The following is a 20,127-nucleotide window of genomic DNA, read 5'->3' on the forward strand; positions in this document are numbered from 1 at the left end:
CCGCCTGCAAACAAGGTATGCTGTCTTGTCCGTTTAATGGAAGATGATATGTTTGATGTCTGGGTAATGAACAACTTAAACATTAAAATGTAATTATGTTAAATTATTATAAAAAAACAATGATAAAATATTGTGTATGGAAAATATTTTTCAAACAAAAACACGCTTTTTTCATATATTCCACATATAAATTGACATGATTGTACATTTGTACTTAAAACAGAGCAATTGTTTAAAACTAGTACATTATTTGGAGAAATTACCCTATGTGGTAATTCCATAAAATGGCGTGGTTACATTTACTTTTAATCATTTGACAAATGCTTTTAATCAGTGCAAGTTTGCAGTGCATTCAATCGATTTTTTATTTAATTTTTTGTGTTCCCTGGATTCGAACCTATGACCACTGCATTATAAACACAATGCACCACTAACTATTTTCTCTAAAATACAAGTCAAATTTATTGTTAAGTTTGATATGCAGTGAGAACATAATGTTACGTTAAAAATAACTTCCTCCCAGTCCAAAAATGTTAAAAAAATTATGCCAACTATCCACAACTCTATGTTTAAAACATTACAGATTAAAGGTGTAGCTCACCAAAAATGAATATTCTGTCATCATTTACTCACCCTCTTATCCTTTCAAACTTGTAGGAAGCGCTTTCTTCCGCAGAACACAAAAGAAGATATTTTGAAGAGTGTTGGTAACCGAACAGTGCCGGCACCCATTCACTTCTATTTGATGGACACAAACCAGTGCAAATGAATCGGTGCCGGTTACATTCTTCTAAATATCGTCTCTTGTGTTCTGCAGAAAAAAGAAAATCGTACAGGTTTGACATTTTTAAACAGATTAACTGATGAAAAATCATCTTCTAAACCTCCAGATTTCATCTGGTCAGGTCTTAAAAGCAAAACTGCAAAAGGAAAAAAATGTAGCCAGTGTGTCAGATAATGAAAATCAATGACGTATAAAAAAATGAAATTAATGTATTATGTATACATGCTAAGCAAAATGAACAGAATCTGGATATTGTTCAATAAAGATGACCTCTTAAATGAGCAGGTAGCACGAAGCAGGTCGGGGTAATTCAGACGCAATAGTCCCTCTTTTCATGTGTTCACGTGTTTCTGGACAATGTCTCTGGCGTTCACACATGTACACAAACATCAGGAACGCACACACATCAGAGCCTTGTTTAGACCACATGAGCTCTGTTAACAAGCTCTGACCAGGCATGCCTCAAAAGGCTCGAACACACACACACACACGCGCACGCGCGTGTTACGGTGGGCTCAGGTGTGAGCTTTGAAGCTAAGAGGCATTGAAGCAGTTCCATTTCTCTTTCTCTCCTCTCGTTCTCTCGCTTTCATTCCCTCTCTCATTTCATCTCATCTTCTCATCTTCATACCCCTGATCTTTCCACCCTTCCCTTCGCTCTATAGTTCTCCTCTCATCTCCTCCCATTTCGTTTCTGGCTGAAGTGCATTGAAGCAGGTGCGTCAGGGGCAGAGATCTGCCATCTTTTCCTTGCCAGTCCTTTATGTTCTTTTATTCGTAGCCCAGCGGATATGATAAACACTTTCAGCAGTCAACAGAACAAGACTTGATTTAAGTAAAACATGGTGACGGATGATAAACAAAATTGAGTACGAAGCGGTTACCACCCATAACCTGGAAACACAAGTCGTCTTTCCTACAAAAGATAACAACTTTCACCTTGCAAAATAACAAAGTAGGTGTTAAAATTACATTTACCAAAATATGACGTGCATTTCTGTAATTTTAAATAAAATAAATAGAAATAACCTTATTGAAAATCAAAAGTCTGGTCTGGTATGTAAAAGGTTGCAGGTTCCAACCCTCGTCTTTATGCTTTAGGGCAAGATGAGGGGTTGCGCTCATGATTTGTTGTCACAATAAAAAATTGAATGTAAAAATAGTTCAATTTCTTTTACTCCTAATGAGTGAAAACGGAAATAGACTCACTTTAAAAAGTCACTTTATATAAAAAACAACCTGCCAAATGGTTTATTCAGACTTACATGAACTTTTGTCACTTCTGGAGAAAGCTGGGTGGAGACAGTTTCACATTTATATTCGGTCTTTGGCTATTCAAAGAACCAGAAACACTCCCACACCGAGGTGTGACAGGCCCTGCAAGTTACTTCATGTGAATGACAATAATGCATATGTGACATAAACCATGACTCAGAGACTGAAGGTGGGCGTTGAAGAGATGCCTGAACAAAACCAAGATCATGATCACTCAGCAGTGAACACATCCTCAGAAATGAGATTTCAGTTGGCCGGTGCCATTTGCCATGGACATCTAACACTATAGCCTATATTTATAAAATTTATATATTTACTGTATCATGCATCTTTTATATAATACCTTAATAAATACCTGTATCACTGTGTATCCTATAAGGATATTGCTTTGACATCAAAAAGGTTGTAGGTTTGATTCTCAATAAATCACAGATATTGATACAATGTATCAGCTTGAATGAACCATAGTTCACTGAATGAAACTGTCTCCCATGTGGATAAACGTAAATGTAATTTGCTGTTTATAACTTAAACAAATCAGTTTTATAAGAAAACACAAGGCTTGGTTTGGGAGCTTTTCAAAGATGCTGGTAAATAAAAAGCAGAATATTTTCTTGGTTTTGCTCTTTTTTAGGTAACACGAACATCTAATATGGCAAAAAATATCACAACGTTGAAAGTTACTGATATTTCAATGCTTCAAGTGCCTACTTCAAGAGACAACAAGTGCTTTTGTTTATTGATACAATCAAATTAATCTAACTTGGCTGTGTTAAAAAATACCAGTATCTGCAACTAACAACTAACAAAAGATGTCTCTCGAATGAACCCCTATAAAATATCTGAAGAAATGAAAAATTATTCCTAGATCATCCAAATGTACTCGAGAAGGACATTTGCACCAGCCTGTACTATTTATGAATTGTTTGTTTTAAAAAAAACGTTAATGAGATTAGAGGTAACTAAACTAATAAACAGAACAAAAGCAACGATCAAGAAAATTATGTTAAAACAGATCAAACAAAACATATGTGAATATGGCTGCCTTGGTCATAAAAGCAGCAAAAGGACAAGACCACTTTATTGTTCAGGATTATAAGGTGCCACGGCCGTATTTTTATCTCCTGTCTATGTGAAAAAAGACACACACAAACAGACGCAGAAGTCTTGAGAACGCCTCTTGCCAGCGCCTGTGGAGAAAACTATTGATGCCGTGACCACGCTATTAGCTTTTAGCAAGCCAATGGTGATTCATCTTGAATAAGGCCATTATAAAACATATCACATGGACACAGAGAATCCAATTAAGACCGTGCCTCATCTTTTGGTCACTCGCTCTGTACTCCACTCCTTTTTATTTCTCTGCCACTCCTCCACTCCCCTCGGTAAAGACATTATGCCATTTGGATTGGATTTACTGAGGTAGATTAGAAGCAGACACAGCAAAAATCCAACCCGGGCCGCCTGCAATAGTGAGGTAATGGATGGGAAAATACTGCAGCCCTCAGCATTCGGATTTGCAAATGTCTGTTTCAAACCTCTCAAAAAAGTATCCTGTCGTCTTTAAGCTGCACGTGCCGAGGCAAAAGTAAACCATGACATTTGTTATTTGCATAAAAAATGCCCGAACACAAAATCCAATGTGATAAATGTTTGATTGATATCTGCTGTTGTTCATGGAGAAGACGCGTGCCATGTGAGCGTGTGTATGTGAAAGTGAGATTCTGTTACAGCCGTAACTATATTAACTGTCTTGTCTTTCCTCGTTTTCATTGCTGTCAATAAAGCCTTTCCAGCCACAAGAAAAGCAGTCACCACAGCAACCAGCCTCCATTAAAAACACACACACACACACACATATCTGGTACAGAATAGGAAGTGAATGCTTGATGACTGCTAAAGAAAAGGGGCTTTCAGGACCCCCTGCCTCAGACATATGGGCCGGCTCCCACCACAGGAGGCAGAAGATGGAACAAGAGCAAAAGACAGAGACTCAAAGAGACTGAGCAGGAGAGGTGCAGAGAAAGACTGCAGCAAATGAAGAAAGACTGGAGAAGAAAGGTGGGACAGAGTTAGTATTGAGAGGGACATTACACATGCAAATTAACAATATTTACATATGTGCCTTAAAGGGACAGTTAACCCAAAATGTTAAATTATATAATAATTTACTCAACCTTGAGCTACACACCTCTATGCATTTCTTTGTTCTGATGAACACAGAGAAAGATTTTTGGAAGAATGTTTGTAACCAAACAGTTCTTGGCCACCATTGACTACCATAGTAGGAAAAATGACAATGGTAGTCAAGGGTGACCCAGGACTGTTTGCTTTCCTACAGTCTTCCAAATATCTTATTGTCTTCAATATAACTAAGACATTTCTCCTACTATGGTGTTCAATTGTGGCCACAAACAGTATGTTTACAAGCATTCTTCAAAATATCTTTCTCTGTGTTCATCCTAACAAAGAAATGTATACAGATTTTGAACAAATTGAGGAAGAGTAAATGAAGACAGAATTTTTGGGAAAACTGTTCCTTTAACCGAAACCTGATAAAACCATGAAAAGAAAATGCTGCTAGATTAATGATAGATGTTGCAACACTCAAAAAAATAGGTGGTTCAGTGGTTCTTCAGCGGTTCTTTGGGATGACTGAGGGGCTATATAAAAGTGCTGATGAACCATAGAGGGGCTTAACAGGTTCTTAATATGGAAACGGTGCAATATAGCACCTCGGTCACACCAAAGAACCATTGAAGCGCCAAGATTTGGAGTTATATAGCAGTAAATGTGGTTCCACATTTGTTGCCATGATTTTTTAATCATTTCATTTTTACAGGGGCCTTGTAAAGGCTATGGGACCCATATATTAAACATAGATAAACATTTGTTTTCATTGTTGTTGGGATTTCTGTACCAAACTGGATGGTGCAACCTATAAGCCCAGGGCCCATCGGGCTCATGGTAGTCAAGGGCCACTGGGAACTGGCCCCATTGGCTCGGTCAGTAATCCATCCCTGGTTCAAACAATTGACGAGTTTGGTTCCAAAATTAGATAACATTCAAATTTAAAATCATTTGAATTTTTGGCTTAAATCAAAACAAAACAACTGCAGTTTGATTGATATTATTTGGAATGCACAATGAAAAAACATGATTTTTGAAAATTTAAGTTATTTCATTTTGGAAGCAAACTCTTCAATTGATCTCTGAAAGACTTCAAGTTTTTTTCTCCAATAATGAATCTTACTATGGTGGTAAACTAGCGAGTTTCAGTCATTGTTCGGGAAACGCACCCTTGCTCGTGAAAAACTAAAACGGGGTAAACTCCAGTTTATCAACACAACTTTCCTGTTTAACAAGTTTCATTTGTGGGTTAAAACCTTTTCAACTTTGGCTACTAACAAAATACCAAAATAAAATTCAACACAAACAGAATGATCCTCCCCCCAAACAGTTGGCACTGCTGATCTTTTCTCCAGATCTTAGACGTTGCCGGCAGGAGTAGATGCCTCGACTAATTGACCGCATCTTAAACGTGCCATCAATGCTGTCGTATACAGCCGTGACCAATGGGACTTCATCTGAGTGATATTTCTCCACACAGCCGAGGAGCTCACGGATCATTAGCATGCAGAACGTGGCTGCGGTGTTAGGCTTAGCTTCCGTGTGTCACCTTTTCAAATCTGTCATGGCTAAAGGTTTTGTGGCCCGTTTGCGGTACCCCTCTTCTGTGTTAAAATATGGTTTTGCTTACTCTGCACGTTGAGCCAAACCGTACGAGACACGATGGCGCGGCTGCTCGCAGAACGGCCCACCTGGCACTCATAGGGGCCGTCGTCCTCCAAAGTCACGTTGAGAATCTGTAGATTGTACTGTCCTGTCAGAAAAGCATGAGGAGAAAAGAGAAGATAAATATTATGAAAGTGGAATTCAGTTTCACACAGACACAGAATTAATTTGACTTTACAAGAATATTATGAGCTAATAACAATATTTAAACTCTTCACTCAGCTGTAAAATTCAACAAAAAAGTATATGTTTAGAAAAAGACCTATGGGGCCAGTGCACAGTTTCAGAATCAATTTAATATTATTATATAAGTTTGTTTTTATTTAGAATACATTAGACGTTTTCATTGGACGCACGTGCCGGGCCCGAAGTTAATTTCCAGACTGCTTATGGTTACAATACAACAATCCATTAATTTACGTATATTATAATTTATTTGTATTAAAATTGTATTGTATATTACATGTATTAAATTATATGAATTTTTTTTGCGGAGGTCTAAGTTTTTTTTTATTTTACATACTTGCTCAATAACAGATTTTTTTTCAACCAAAAGAAAACTACAGATTGCAGCAAAACAAGTTTACAAATATACTAGAACAGCTTCTCATTTCTAGTTTTAAGAATCCTACTATTCATATTAATATAGAGATGTTTTTAAATCCAGTTTTATTAAGCCAGAAAACAATTCACAGTAAAGAAATCCCAATTGTCAAAAAAGCCCAGCAAAATTTTTATGCAATCGTAAATTAATACCACCAATTATCCACCAATCCTGTAGAGACATGTAAAGCATTCATTCTACTGGATGCTGTCCTTAAACATAATTCCTTTGTGTGCAAGATGCTCGAGTTATTTACCAGCAGAATATTGTGCCACCGAGGGGTTGTTTATTCAACTACCATTCTGCCAGGATTAATGGCCGCCTCTGCGAAGTTTATGCAAGCTGTTGGAGCTTTGAACATTTCTCTTTTTCTGTTTCCCTCTGAAGAAAACCAACGTGCAGAAAATAGTATCTTGATATGACAACTTCCACAGCCCAAATGAGGAGGTGTCAAGCAGGATGGCAAGATAATTAACACAAACCCGTAGCAATTTTCAAATCCATGTGATCATACAAGAAGAGGAAACCACTTTCAGATCATTAATGATTTTCCACTCTCCTGAAATTGCGCTCGGTACACGCCGGGATGCTTTTGCCGTTCGGGGCGTTTGCGAGCATGTTTCACGAAGTCCAATAATTACACGTCTGACAACCGATATGAAATGCCAACGGGGACTCTGGCCCCTTCGCTCATTCATTTCCTTGAACGTATCTGCGAGCTCACACCTATCACATGTCACCGAGTTCACGAGGGACCGTGTGGGTGGCCGTCTCGTACAACTGCACACTAAAGTTGGCAAGGTTAACGTTAAATCTGCTTTCTGAATGTTTTTATGATATTATTGTTATCTCTCGTGCTATTGATGCCCAGAGGCAAATGGAGCACTTTGCACAAGCCGCCTCTCTCACGCAGTGCTGGATAGCAGCTTTTGTACTCTACAAAGAGGAGCAGATGCTTAGGCCTTGTTCTGTATTGTCTTTTAATTGGCTTTTTTTACATAGACAATGCATTCTGGCCGAACATCACAGGTTAGTTTACGCCTCAGCCAACTGCACAATAATCTCAATACTCTCAATGGCCATTCAAAAACAGTGATTTAATCTTTTTTATGTATTTAATAATTTGAAGGGGAAGGGAGAAGACTGTGGGGCTCTCGCTCAAAAAAAGCTAATTTCTGAAATCCGTCTCCGACGCTTAAATTAGAAGCCCTTTGATAGCATCTCGCTAAGCTGTTTCTGAGAGAGCCGAGTTGCATCTAAACTTAACAATGAGACTGAGGCTTCTGTACTCGACTGCACATTATGAGCTTAACAGTCTCCAGTGATTTACCGTGATAATCGCTCACATTTTGGAAAGAAACAAGGCTTCTTTATAGATTCAACACAGGCGTGCATAATTTTACGAGGCAGCCAATTCGTATAAATTGATCAAATCTCATTTCCAAAAGTGATGGTTTGGATAAGGAGTGAGGATTCATTGTTGTTATTTCTAGTAATAATTTTAATAATACGATTTGTTATGATTCATCTACGTTATATGAATTCATACAAATTAGCCGGAGATTAGGTGGATAGCATTTTCCTCATATGAACTAACGTGTCACCGGACGCACTCGAAGTTCATCTGTTTATATTTTACTAAACCCTTGTTGATAGAGTTTAAACATCAGAAAAATATCAGTTTATGCAAAAATTTTCTATATAGGGAAACAAACAGGCGTTATGAATGTGACGAAAAAAGGACACCGTTTTGGGGAGTTAGCAATGTTGAAGGATTTCTGTGAATTGAAATGCATAAAGGTGTCCATTCATGAGGAATATGTATGGATGTGACAACCCTGAAAATGGCACTTACCTGACTATTATTACTAAACTGACTATTTTTCATGACAAAAAAGTATCCTCTACCCATCCTTCCCCTATTACCATAATTGAAACTTCTATCATAATTCTCATCACTTTGATAAGAAGTGTTAAAATTAAAATGTTGGAATTAAAGACAAAACTGCGCCCAACTGAATAAAATATGAAAAAGTATTCTTTATTTTTATGTTTCATTTGGTTTTGAATTAAAATGTCACCTGGACGGGTTTTCAACATGTTCTACTCGAGTATTCTCCAGCTCTACCGGGACACTCGAGCACTCACGCACATCTAACAACTTGTCAGCAAATATCCCGGCAACTCGCAGACGTTTGTTTTTAATCACCGCGCGTCAGTCTTTCCAACCCTCAGAGCTCACACCTCTCTGCTGGTCTCCTGTCATACTGTAGCGTGGATAGCCGGGAAGAGATCTCTGGGGTCCCAGGAGCAGCCCATCTTTAACCCACTGCACGGCCCCTGAGGCCCTCAGCACTTCACACTTCAGCAGAGCCGTGGCCCGTGCCCTGACCGTCATATTACGCGGCTCTGTCTTAAACGCCTGCTGTCCACACACACCTACAAACAGAAAACAGTGGGAAAAAATGAGGTGAGTCAAGGTTAGAATGGAGAAATCTTTCATTTACGACATGGGTTTCTGTTTCTGAAGGATGCTAACTTATCAGACACCCTCAAACAGGCTTTTAACCTTTGGTCAAGACAGATGCATGGAAACTAGTAACACTTTACGGTAAAGTTGTATTTGTAAAAATTTATATTTACCTTACAAATATGAACATTGTTGTCAAGTGTAACCGAATCATTTGATTCAGAATCAGAGTCAGCCCAATGAAAATGCACCTCTTGCTAAATTCTTTCATCATCCATCTACTGTCCTGTTGCTAAAATCTCATTAGTTTTTAATCATCAAAAACATTTATTGAAACCCAAATGACCAAGCTTTTTACACATTTAATGTGTTTAGACTAAGAACTACATTACATAGAGTACGGTTTGACCCTTTGGTCATGTCGTACAGTCAAGTAAACAGGACTGTCGCAGGTTTTTCTTCAGAAAATGTAAATGCCCAACAGTCATGGAATTGCCAGAGTCATTGAAATCTCAAGTTATCAGAGCCGGGAACAGGTTGAGTTAACACAGCTATCATCACATTGAGATAGAGAATATAGAGCGGGACTCTTTCATCTCTGGCCAATTACTCTCTGCCAATGTGCTGAAGGTCAACAACTAGAGACTAGAGATTTTTCTTCTTTCAGAATATTAGAAACATTAATTTATTTCCATCCTTAGCAAAACTTTTTGCTGAAGCTGTTGCCCAGACACTCGGAAGAACTGTGATGCTCGTGTGGGCAAGCGGAGTTCAAATCTGGCTCGCCACATGTTCCCATCTGACTTTTCATCTTCAAATCTTTTTCAAATCTCAATTTACTGCATATTGCACAAATCCGACGTACTTTATTCTTTAAATATCCAATGTGTACTAGAAATGCAATATAATATACATAACTATGTCTTTAGAGGTGTATAAGCTTAAAATGAGATATTTCTATCTACACCGCGGGACCCCTTGGAATTCACCATGTTGTTTCAATACAGTAACCCAATTAAATTAACACCAAATTCGCTGTTCAGCCTTCACAAAAATTAGGCAGGAGACTGCGAGAGTTATATTCAGGAGACAACCCCAAAAGATTGTCAGAATTGAATATACAGGGCAAGCTTTAAGACTTTAAAAAAATCAATTGAAAACAATGTACACCGAACTACGGAAAGCACGAAGGGACAAACATCTCGCTCTTTTTGTTTTTATCAGCATATTGAGGTCAACTTTGGATATGTATGACATTGGGGCAGTTCTTCTGACATATATTATACCTAATAATATATAAACAGTCAATTGAAATAATAGCATGCCAAAGTTAAAAAGGTTAATAAATATGTAAGTAATAAAAAGATGTGCAAGTGCATTTAGGACTTTAGATTTTTTTAAGAAGAGAGCCATTTGTTCTTGACATTCTCAACTTGGCATTCACTTTTTAAGAAATATTTATTGGCAGCCTCAGTTACAGTCATGAAGTGGCATTATTACCATGATGCAGTACTAGCCTATTCCTATTTTATTTTACTGCTTAATAGTTAAATGTGTAATGTTTTAGACTACACTGTACAGTATCTCTATTAATGAAATACAATTCAATAAAATGTAGTTCAACTGTCAATTCATGTTTAAGGGAGACTGGGCTGATCCTTTAATATTTATGTATATCACAATTCATACAGAAACGAGATTCATTGCTGTATTATAAATATAACAATTTACTTGATATAAAGCGCAGAGGGACCCCACACATTGCCTTTGCACAGGACCTGAGATTCTGCAATGCGCAACCTCACCACTAAATGCTGCTACACTTAACCTTTAATATTCAATGCAGTCTGTGTACAGTATACATAGTATATTGAAAAATAGTAGTAGTGGTAGTATTATGATAATATGCTATTCAGAACACTCAACCTGTCCCTGTATTATATGTAAAACACTATCCAGTGGCATTACAAGGACATATGCGTTCATATAAGCCATTGAAATCATGTCATGTTAATGTCAAGTAACAGCTCTATATGTAAAAATGACACATACGGCTTGTAAATTACCCAGTAGAGGGATTTTTTTTGCCTCCCACTATGATGTTTGTGCTCAAGCATGGCTGTGCCGTTCCTCATCTCTGTGTATGTTTTATTGATGACAGATTGGAGCCAATTCGGCTCCACAAATGAATCAATAAAATAATTAGAGAGAATTAAATCTCTCCTCCGCGAGGAGAAGATCGGGCAGAAAAAGGGATAGAGGGATCTCAAATCCCCTTGCTGTTTTCTTAGCTGTCAATACACATTCAGCTTACATCCACATGGAAGAATAATGTAGGGGCTGGGAAAAGACGCCTCTTTCCTCAGCGGTCGGGTTGTGCCTGAATGATTTGTGTGTCACGCTCATCTGCTGATCATTCTTTGGGATGGGTTGGCTTGTACCTGTCATAAACGTGATTTAATGGGACGCGGGGCTGACACTGACTCTCTGATGACCCCGTTGGGGAACATCGGGAAAGCAATTGTGGAAACTGAAGTTTGTGGTATTGTTACTTTTGTTATCTTAAAAGTGATAGTTGACGCAAGATTAAAATTAATAATTTTTAATTCACCATATATTTATCTCATTCAAAACCTGTGGAACAAAAAAGAAGATATTTTGAGAAAGATATCAGAGGTTTTGAGTCCATTTGATGAAAGTCAATGGTGTCCCGAATAATTTGGTCACCAATAAATGCTGAAAGAACTTTCATTTTTGGGTGAACTATCCCTTTAACTGCTTTTGTGTTTCACAAAACGATAACAGCATATGAGTCACGAGAACGAATAAATTGTAGAATTTGTATTTTCGGCGGAACTGTTCCTTTAAAGTCACACACACCAGGTTGCATCTATTCATACTTCCCTCTAATCCCACAAGTAGGCCTACTTGATGTGGCGTCCAACTTTTGTAAGGTTCCTCTGATGTGCTTCTGACTTCAGCCGGCCCTCAAAGGCCTCTTAGAGACCATGATTTCTCTGAGACCCTTCAGCATGAAAAACTTAATGTAGCACGCGCAAAAGGGTCAGTTATTTTAGGATACGTTTTCTTAAAAGGATGCTCCCAAGAGCACCGGTGAGACTTTTCAAACCCCAACCTCTCTTTTGAGCCAATGACAAATATCCAGTACATCTGTGCGCACTCGACTCCGCTCCGAGACCGAGCGACAGGTGCTGCGACGTCCCATCAAGGTTGCATCAGTCACCTCACGTCAAACTTGAAGGACGCGATTGGACGCGAGCGACAAGTCGAAAAACATATTAGCATAATGTTTACATAAATGAATACGTAAACACAGCGGCGGGATAATCAGCGTGGCACATTTAAATGTTGCAGCCGGTCGTACAAGAGCACTCGATTCCCTTCGGCTGCCTGAGAAGAAGAGATAGGATGGGAAAGACGTGTCAAATGGGCTCTGCTCTGCTTTCGACTCCTGACGTGGTGCTTTGACGTCTTATTTGAACAAGATAAAGACATGGGATTAAGCTGCATCACACAATCTGACTTTTAGTCTAGAGCAGCCGTTGCTAAAACGCAGCGCCCGAACAAAAAGTATCAGTGCTAATGCGATGTACAACACTACATGATTGTGGGGTCAGTTGTGGCCTGGGGGTTAGAGCGTTGGGCTTGTGATCAGAAGGTTGCTGGTTCTAATCTCAGTGCCAGCAGGTCATGACTGAAGGGCCCTTGAGCAAGGCACCTTACCCCTGATTGCTCTGCAGTAATGTGTCACTGTAAAAAAACTACTTGTAAGTCGCTTTGGATAAAAGCGTCTGCCAAATGAATAAATGTAAATGTAAAATGATTCTCCTCCTTTTGTAGTCTGAATAAATGTCACTCTGAGATTATAATCTCAATTATTGTGTTTTCTGTGGGATCAAAGGCGAGATCTGAAAGTTTCACAGAGTGGAGTTGTAAAGTAAATCACTATGAAAAAATGTAACATTTGTTCTTCGTCTGGTTAAGAGAGGAACTTTTAGATTGACATCGTGGTAATACTGCATGTTATCTATACGGAAAACACATAAATTATATGAATATTAATAGACACACAGAATCACCAATACAGTTTCAAGGCAATTCGGCTTTGTAACTGCTTTTCTCCAAAAATCATGTTTTTGCACAATACTTAAAGTTCACCCAAAAATTGCTTTATATATTTCTTCGTCACTAAAGAAGATATGTTGAAGAATGTATGAAAGCAAACAGTTCTGGAGCACTTTTGACTACCATTGTCATTTTTCTTACTATGGTAGTCAATGGTGGCCAAGAACTGTTTGGTTACAAGCATTCTTCCAAATATCTTTCTCTGTTTTCATCAGAACAAAGAAATGAATACATATTTGGAACAACTTGAGTGTGAGTAAATGATGACAGAATAAGAAATTTGGGGTGAACTGTCCCTTTAATATAAATTCATAAGAAATATCCATGTGAGATTACGCTGGAATGCAGGTTGGAGATTATTCCATAGATGTGCTGCCAGACATTCATACATTTCTTAATATCTCTTTCTTACATAACATATGAAGTATTTCATAATGTAATTTGTATTGCAATAGTTTTACTTGTTCATGGAATAAACAAATAACTGAAATTTTTATTTACATAGAAAGAACTGATTTGGAATAAAGGTTCTGAGATCCAAATTCTGATTTAAAAGAAATTCAAAAATGATGAAATCACTCCAGGTGCCAAAATGTCATTCTTCCTGTGAGGGTGAAATCTTTAGTCTACTTCTCACACAGTGCAATAATTTGGTTTCAGAAGATATTGATAGTAGACGTTATGTAGATTATTTTATAAATGGTTCTTTATGTCTCATGGTGTGTTAATAGAGTTAATACTTAAAGAGTAAATATTTAGTGAATTTTGAGATCCTCCTTTGGTTTTTGGGGTGTCCAAGAACAAGTTTATGTACATACAAGGTGTAAAAACGCTTTCATTTTCTAATAATAGCCAGTTATTATTACCTATTACCTATTATTACCTTATCATTTGAGGGAATCTCAAATGATTCGTTCAGCGATTCATCTGTCTAATCTCCTCCTTTCTGTCAGCCCACTCTGATCTGATTGGTCAGATGGTCTAGTCTGCTGTGATTGGTCTGCTGCGAGCAGTGTCGCAAGGAAACCCTAACGTAGGCGGATTGACGCAAATCTGACCCGAAACTGAAATAGGACGACAGACGACTTGTTTGCGTGATACAGAGTCGACTCCTTTTTCCCAAGCCAATAACTTTGTTATTCGTTCACTTTCTGCTTTACAGCTTGGCAGACTGCTTACATTCACACACTGCAACATTACACACGGCATGAAATGTCATTTTAAGGACTTTTATTGTTATTGTTAGTTACTCTTTAAAACTAAAAAACTCATTGGACACTCCCAGAAAAAAATTGTAAAAGAAGGGACCATTTGGGTACTTTTATGTATACATTTGGTACCAACTGAGGAACTAATAGGTTGTCTTTAGTGTACTTTTATAGGGGGCCGCCCCAGAGACAGAAATTTCAAATCTTCATTCCTCTTTCCATCACATCTCCAGCACACTACACACAAATACACATTTTGTGTTTCCCCCTTTTCCTTCTGTCTAAGTAGCAAAGACCTTCCACAAACAACAACGTTCCACTCAAAGCAGATTATTTCCATCGCAGCCATGCAGTAACATATGCTGCTATGAGGCCAAATTGAGCCTTGGTATAGAGTAACCGATTTTTTCTCGACTAAACTTGATCGTTGCTACTGTACAGGCGACAGAGCTGTTATGAAATAAACGCTCACTTCAAGATGGTGAACAGAACAGGAGGTGGAGGCCTGCATGTTAAAAGCACCCCGGACCAACGGGTGCACACCAAACACGTCTTTAAAACGTCTGATTGTATCAGGACCAGACCCCATGAAATCTTTTAGTGGCTCTGTGCATGTGGAGGCAAAAAAAGAAAATGCAACAACCGATCATTACAGTAAATTGCCTGAGCCATTCTTGCAATTCAGATGCAGTTTTCTCTAGCTGAGTGATGCTGGTGATCGAGCATTTACCACACGTTCTGTGCTAGCTGATGATTTGAGCATTTTCTTGTGGGAACAATTGGCTAGCTATATATTTATTCATAATGTGACCTATAAAAAACATTTTATAAGCATATATACATCTTCAGCTGATGTAAACAATGCTGGTTCAATGCTGGTACGTCCCGTTTCAGTTCTTCAACACTACACCAACAAAAATACAACCAACAGAATATTTATAACCAATTAAAATGTTAAACAAATATCTTTAAGATTCATTAATTAAGATTATATACAGTGTATCCTAAAATACAGCGATAGTACAAAATTAAATTACTATGGTTCTTTGTTCTATACCAAAATAATGGATGATGATGCTGTAGTATAATATTAATGATTTTTAATTTTAATTTTGGTTTATTATTGTATTTTTTGTGCTTTGAACTTATTTCAGTTTATTTTTTAGGCAACATTTCAATTTTTAATTTTAATTTAAATACGTTTTTCCAATAATAATTGGGTCAATATTCGATTTGATTTAAATGAAAAGAGACGTTTTCAAAGTTTCAATTTTAGTAAAGTAAATTCATAAATATAAAATTCATTGCTGGTATTAGACACTTTGTGAGTATTCACATCTCGGATTCTTCAAAAAGCAATATTTTGAAAGAAATTAAACTGAAGTGCAAAGAAATATTATGATACATAACCTACTCTATATAATTATTACATGCACATAGTTTTTCGAATAAAATATGTTTTCTATGGACAAATCAGTTTCTGAGTTGCTCTCAGAACTTTCTTTCATTCATACTTTCGTACAAATGTATGTTCTGTACATTTCCTTTATGTGGCACTTAGTCTTGCCATTAACAAGTGTTTTCACACATTAGTAAGGCGAGACTCAGATTGCTATAATAAGTCCTTGATCTCATTATACTGTTAAAATGAATACCTTTGCATAAAACTGCCAATTCGTGTAATGAATGGAAATAAGCTGCATTTAACCTTCCAACAGTACCATTGAAATGTGCTAGAAGAAAGAGGATCACTGAAGACAAGCATCCCATCACCTCCGATCACAGGCCAGCAAAAATCTGCAGACAAAGCAAAGAAAGAAAGGTATGAAAAACGAACACATGTTACACTTAAGAAAGTCTAGGACATTGCAATGGCTCCTCTTGATTTTTATTCCGACTTTGAAGCACTTCTGAATAAGTACAGGTTTTCATTGAGAACCTTAGGAACACTTCAAAGTGAAGCCAAGGAAATGTCTTTTTCTAGTGCAAGAGCTATCTTATGGTTCATGGTCATTATGCCACGCTTTAGCCTGCCCCAATACACCCCGTCTCTCTCTCTTAAAGCCAGTTGTGCTTGTGTTTCAAGTCAGGTCGCAATCTCTTCAAATTACCAACCACGGTGGAACAAATAATAGTGATTTACTTAATTAAAAACATTTTCCCATCTAAATAAACAAAAGAAATTGAAAGCACGGGCTCCTTGAGGCATCTCCCTCGGTCCATTAGTTTCAGTCCAATGGGCTTTGATAGGAATTAACTCACAGTCAATTATACTCTCTGCCCGCAAACAGTCCCAGACGCCAAACTGTGAATGCGCAGACTGCAATCGCCCTCCTCGCGCATTGAAAGGATGGAGGGTTTTTAGCTGGAGAGCGTGCGCATCCTGTATTTATGCATTCCGTAAACATATCCCTTCGTTTCCCTCCCTATCTTCTTTCGTGCGTCTCTCGCTCTGGATTTTTCTCATTCAAATGTTCCCCAAGTGTGTCACAGACTAATCAAAAGACAGACCCACAGTTTTTGTTCTCAATTCAGTGCTTTCAACTCACTTTGCTTGTTGGGAAAATGAATCTAGCCTTTTTCTTTGGAGGAAAACCCAGTTTGGCGTGTCATTGGAGAGAGCGTTTGGCTGTGAACGGTTCGTGTCTGGAGTTGTTTTGAATGACTCAGCGCTTTCTGTACCGATCTTTAATGAGATGTTCTCGAGGCCTGTCTAAAGTCCCGCTGCCTTCAACTTTCAAAGACAAACAACATCCTTAATTGCAGAGAAAATATAAAGTTGCACGGGAACGGGAAATTAATTAGCTTTTTTTGCTCGTGTTCTTGTCAAACTATCCTACTGCAACATCGCTGGTATATTTAACTCAACAGGTCAAAACAAACAGGTTGATGTGAAAGGAGACGGCGTAGTTTTGCCTTGCTAAGTGTGCTAAAGGTTGTTTTGTGAATGCTGAAATCTACACCTGGTATCTTAACTATTCTAAGCATGGCAGAGCAATGCATTAGCAAAAAAACATTGGTTTAAATCCCAAAGACGACCTCAAAAACTCGAATGCATTGTAAGCCAATTTGGATAAAAACGTCTTTGCCAAATGTATAAATGTATGTTTTGAACGGCTCCGCTGGTACCAGCTGGTCTTTCTGGAAGGAATGCAAACAACAATATCTGAATATAAGTCTGAAGTGAGCCAATTTATCTCTATTTATACGAAACATGGGTACTGGTATCACATACAATTTTAGCAATGCTCGAAAAATTCGTGACTACTTCTGAATGGCTTCAATGGAAAAATATGCTTTTCGCACTTACATCATTCATTGAAATATATTCAAACCCACTGAAGCATCGACCAGCAAAAGACAAAAATGCTTAGTGCACTTTCCAGTTAAATGCATTTTTTTGTCCTTCACATAAATGCAACGTTGACGTTGCACGTCTTGCCGAATAAGAATTATATTTGGCCTTGCTAGATTGAACAACACAGTAATCTGCTCAGATACAAGCTGGATACCGAGAAATGTCAATACCATTCCCGCACGCTGTCACGGATGTCATTTCACCCAGTGACAACTGATGCTTGTTTTGCAATTTGTTTACATCTCATTTATGTCCTTGCAAGTCTCCTAGTGCCTTGAAGAACTTTTATGCGAAATTCAATTTTGCACTGTAAGTAGAAGCCAGTATGGTTTCTGATGGCTCTGGGGTGGTGTGCGGGGAGGAAATGGCAGAGGTCACGTTCCCGTTTGAATCTTTTTCTTGTTACAACATCAAACAACGCTTATACTCTCAAACTTGGGCCTGTTGGATGCAATAACGGCATGAAATTTCTCAATGTGCAGAAACGGATATCTGCTTCCTGACCAGAAAATGCTAAATTGTATTGTAAATGCAAACCAGCAGTTAGCAAAGCAGTTAAACATATATGCCAAGTTTAAAATCAGAAGGCATGAGCCAAATTTGAGATATTTACTTATTTACAATTACATTACCACTCAAAAGTTTCTTGTCACCTTTAAAAACGGTATATTTCAATTGTCAAAATATTAATTTCTTTAATTAGAAAACTAAAATAAAAAATTAATTTTTGAAATGGATTTCTAATACTATACTACTAATATTGATAAGGAATAAAAATCAGCCAATAAGACTCATATAAATATAAATTCACACCCTCGCGTTGTCCCAAACCTGTATACATATCTTTGTTCTGATGAACACAGAGAAATACTGTATATTTGGAAGAATGCGTGTAACCAAACAGTTTATGGTCACCATTGACCACAATAGGAGGAAAAAATTGCTTTATAAATGTCTTTGTTTTATCAAACACAAATGAAGATACTGGAGACAGAACTGTTTGGTTACAAGCATTCTTCCACATCTGTCTTGCTGTTCAACAGAACAAAGAATTGTATACAGATTTGGAACAAATATAATAAATAAAGTAATAAGAATTAAAATTGTTTGGGTAAACTGTCCCTTTAATTCCTCGAGAAGCTAACTTAAAACTCCCAAGAGTACAATTTAGCAAATTCTAGGCTAAGGGTGACATCTTTGAAGATGCTAAAATATAACAGTGTTCATTTAATTGTAATCCTTTCAGTCACAACATAAATCCCAGTTACAATTATGTTATTTTCTTTTTTTTGAATAGTTTACTACTATTCTAAATTGTCATCAATACAAATAATATAAAATGCAAAATACTGCAGGACGATTGTGATTATGCTCAATGACATGAATTCATCATTCCTTGCTAACTGTGAAATGCACAGACAGAAACTCACTAACAGCTAAAGGATTAAACCGTTGCGTTACGGTGAAAATGGGCCCATCATAAGACCTATGATGGTTTCACCCACTTTTAGATTCCCCTAAAGAGGCAGTGCGGTTAAAATGTTCTGCGTCATGCCGTTTCAACTCAGTTTCACGGCTTCGACACAGAAACACTTCTGTCATTCTCGCCATCCATCCCCCTGACTCAAAAGCCAACTTAGAACTGACAACAGAAAGACACAGACAGACAGCGAGAGAGAGAGAGAGAGACGATTGGCCTCCTTTCAACCCTCTTCATATTCCCTCTCACATGGCGTCTTAAAGCCAAAGGAGAAATGTAAAAAACGAAAACATATACAAGGCAAGTGAAAAAAGAAAGAGGTTTCTTTGAGTGTGATAAAGCACTTAAATGTGAGAGAATTTCTCTTACCTGCTGAGTTTCACCGCCCTGCTTTGTCTCGATTTGGAGGTTCTCGTCTGAAGACGTTCACCAGCTCTGGTGAAGAAATGCCAGCGGGGCTCCCGTACAAACATCCTCCTCATCTTGACAGTTTAAAAAAGCCTGACAGCAACAGAAGACTGGAATGAGGGAGGTTGAGATGACATGAAATGAGATGACGAATAAACTGCTGACTTCAAAAAAGACGAGAAGCTCCTCTAACACGTCACTCCAGACGGCCGGCCTGTTTTTTCATCTGATCACTTTTAGCCAGTTGTGAGACTTTAATGAGATTAACAAGACCATGCTAACATCTAGGCTGTGGCATTTCTAACGGACTACTGCACAATGATGATTTTATTTCATTTCTTGTAGTCTTAAACGCTGTTTGTGTCTTGTGGGAACGCGGTACCCTCGCCAACACCGGAGTGAGCGCAGCAGTCTCCACAGCGACCGGTTTTGTAACATTTACGCTCATGCATAATACATGTTTCAGAGAATATTCACTTTATTTTATACTGTATACTGAACACTCCTCAGGGCCGGCCGTCGCTCCCTCGTCGCGCCCAACAACACATTTTACAAATAATTCATTTTCCACAACTGAATGTTGGATTGTGCTCTGAACA

General features: G+C 37.9%; 1 protein-coding gene across 1 annotated transcript in view; it reads right to left on the reverse strand.

The window, feature by feature from the left end:
- nphs1 (NPHS1 adhesion molecule, nephrin) overlaps positions 1–19,598 on the reverse strand; it is a 59,623-nt gene extending 40,025 nt beyond the window's left edge. The window contains exons 1-4 of the mRNA XM_079481784.1: positions 19,490–19,598; positions 16,004–16,079; positions 8,703–8,897; positions 5,820–5,942 (exon numbers count right to left, since the gene is read on the reverse strand). Coding sequence (XP_079337910.1) covers positions 5,820–5,942; positions 8,703–8,897; positions 16,004–16,052 — 367 coding nt within the window. The 5' untranslated portion in view covers positions 16,053–16,079; positions 19,490–19,598. The remainder of the gene's footprint in view (positions 1–5,819; positions 5,943–8,702; positions 8,898–16,003; positions 16,080–19,489) is intronic.
- Positions 19,599–20,127: the final 529 nt, after the last annotated feature.

The sequence above is a fragment of the Barbatula barbatula genome (genome assembly GCF_947034865.1).
Source record: "Barbatula barbatula genome assembly, chromosome: 19".
NCBI lineage: Eukaryota > Metazoa > Chordata > Actinopteri > Cypriniformes > Nemacheilidae > Barbatula > Barbatula barbatula.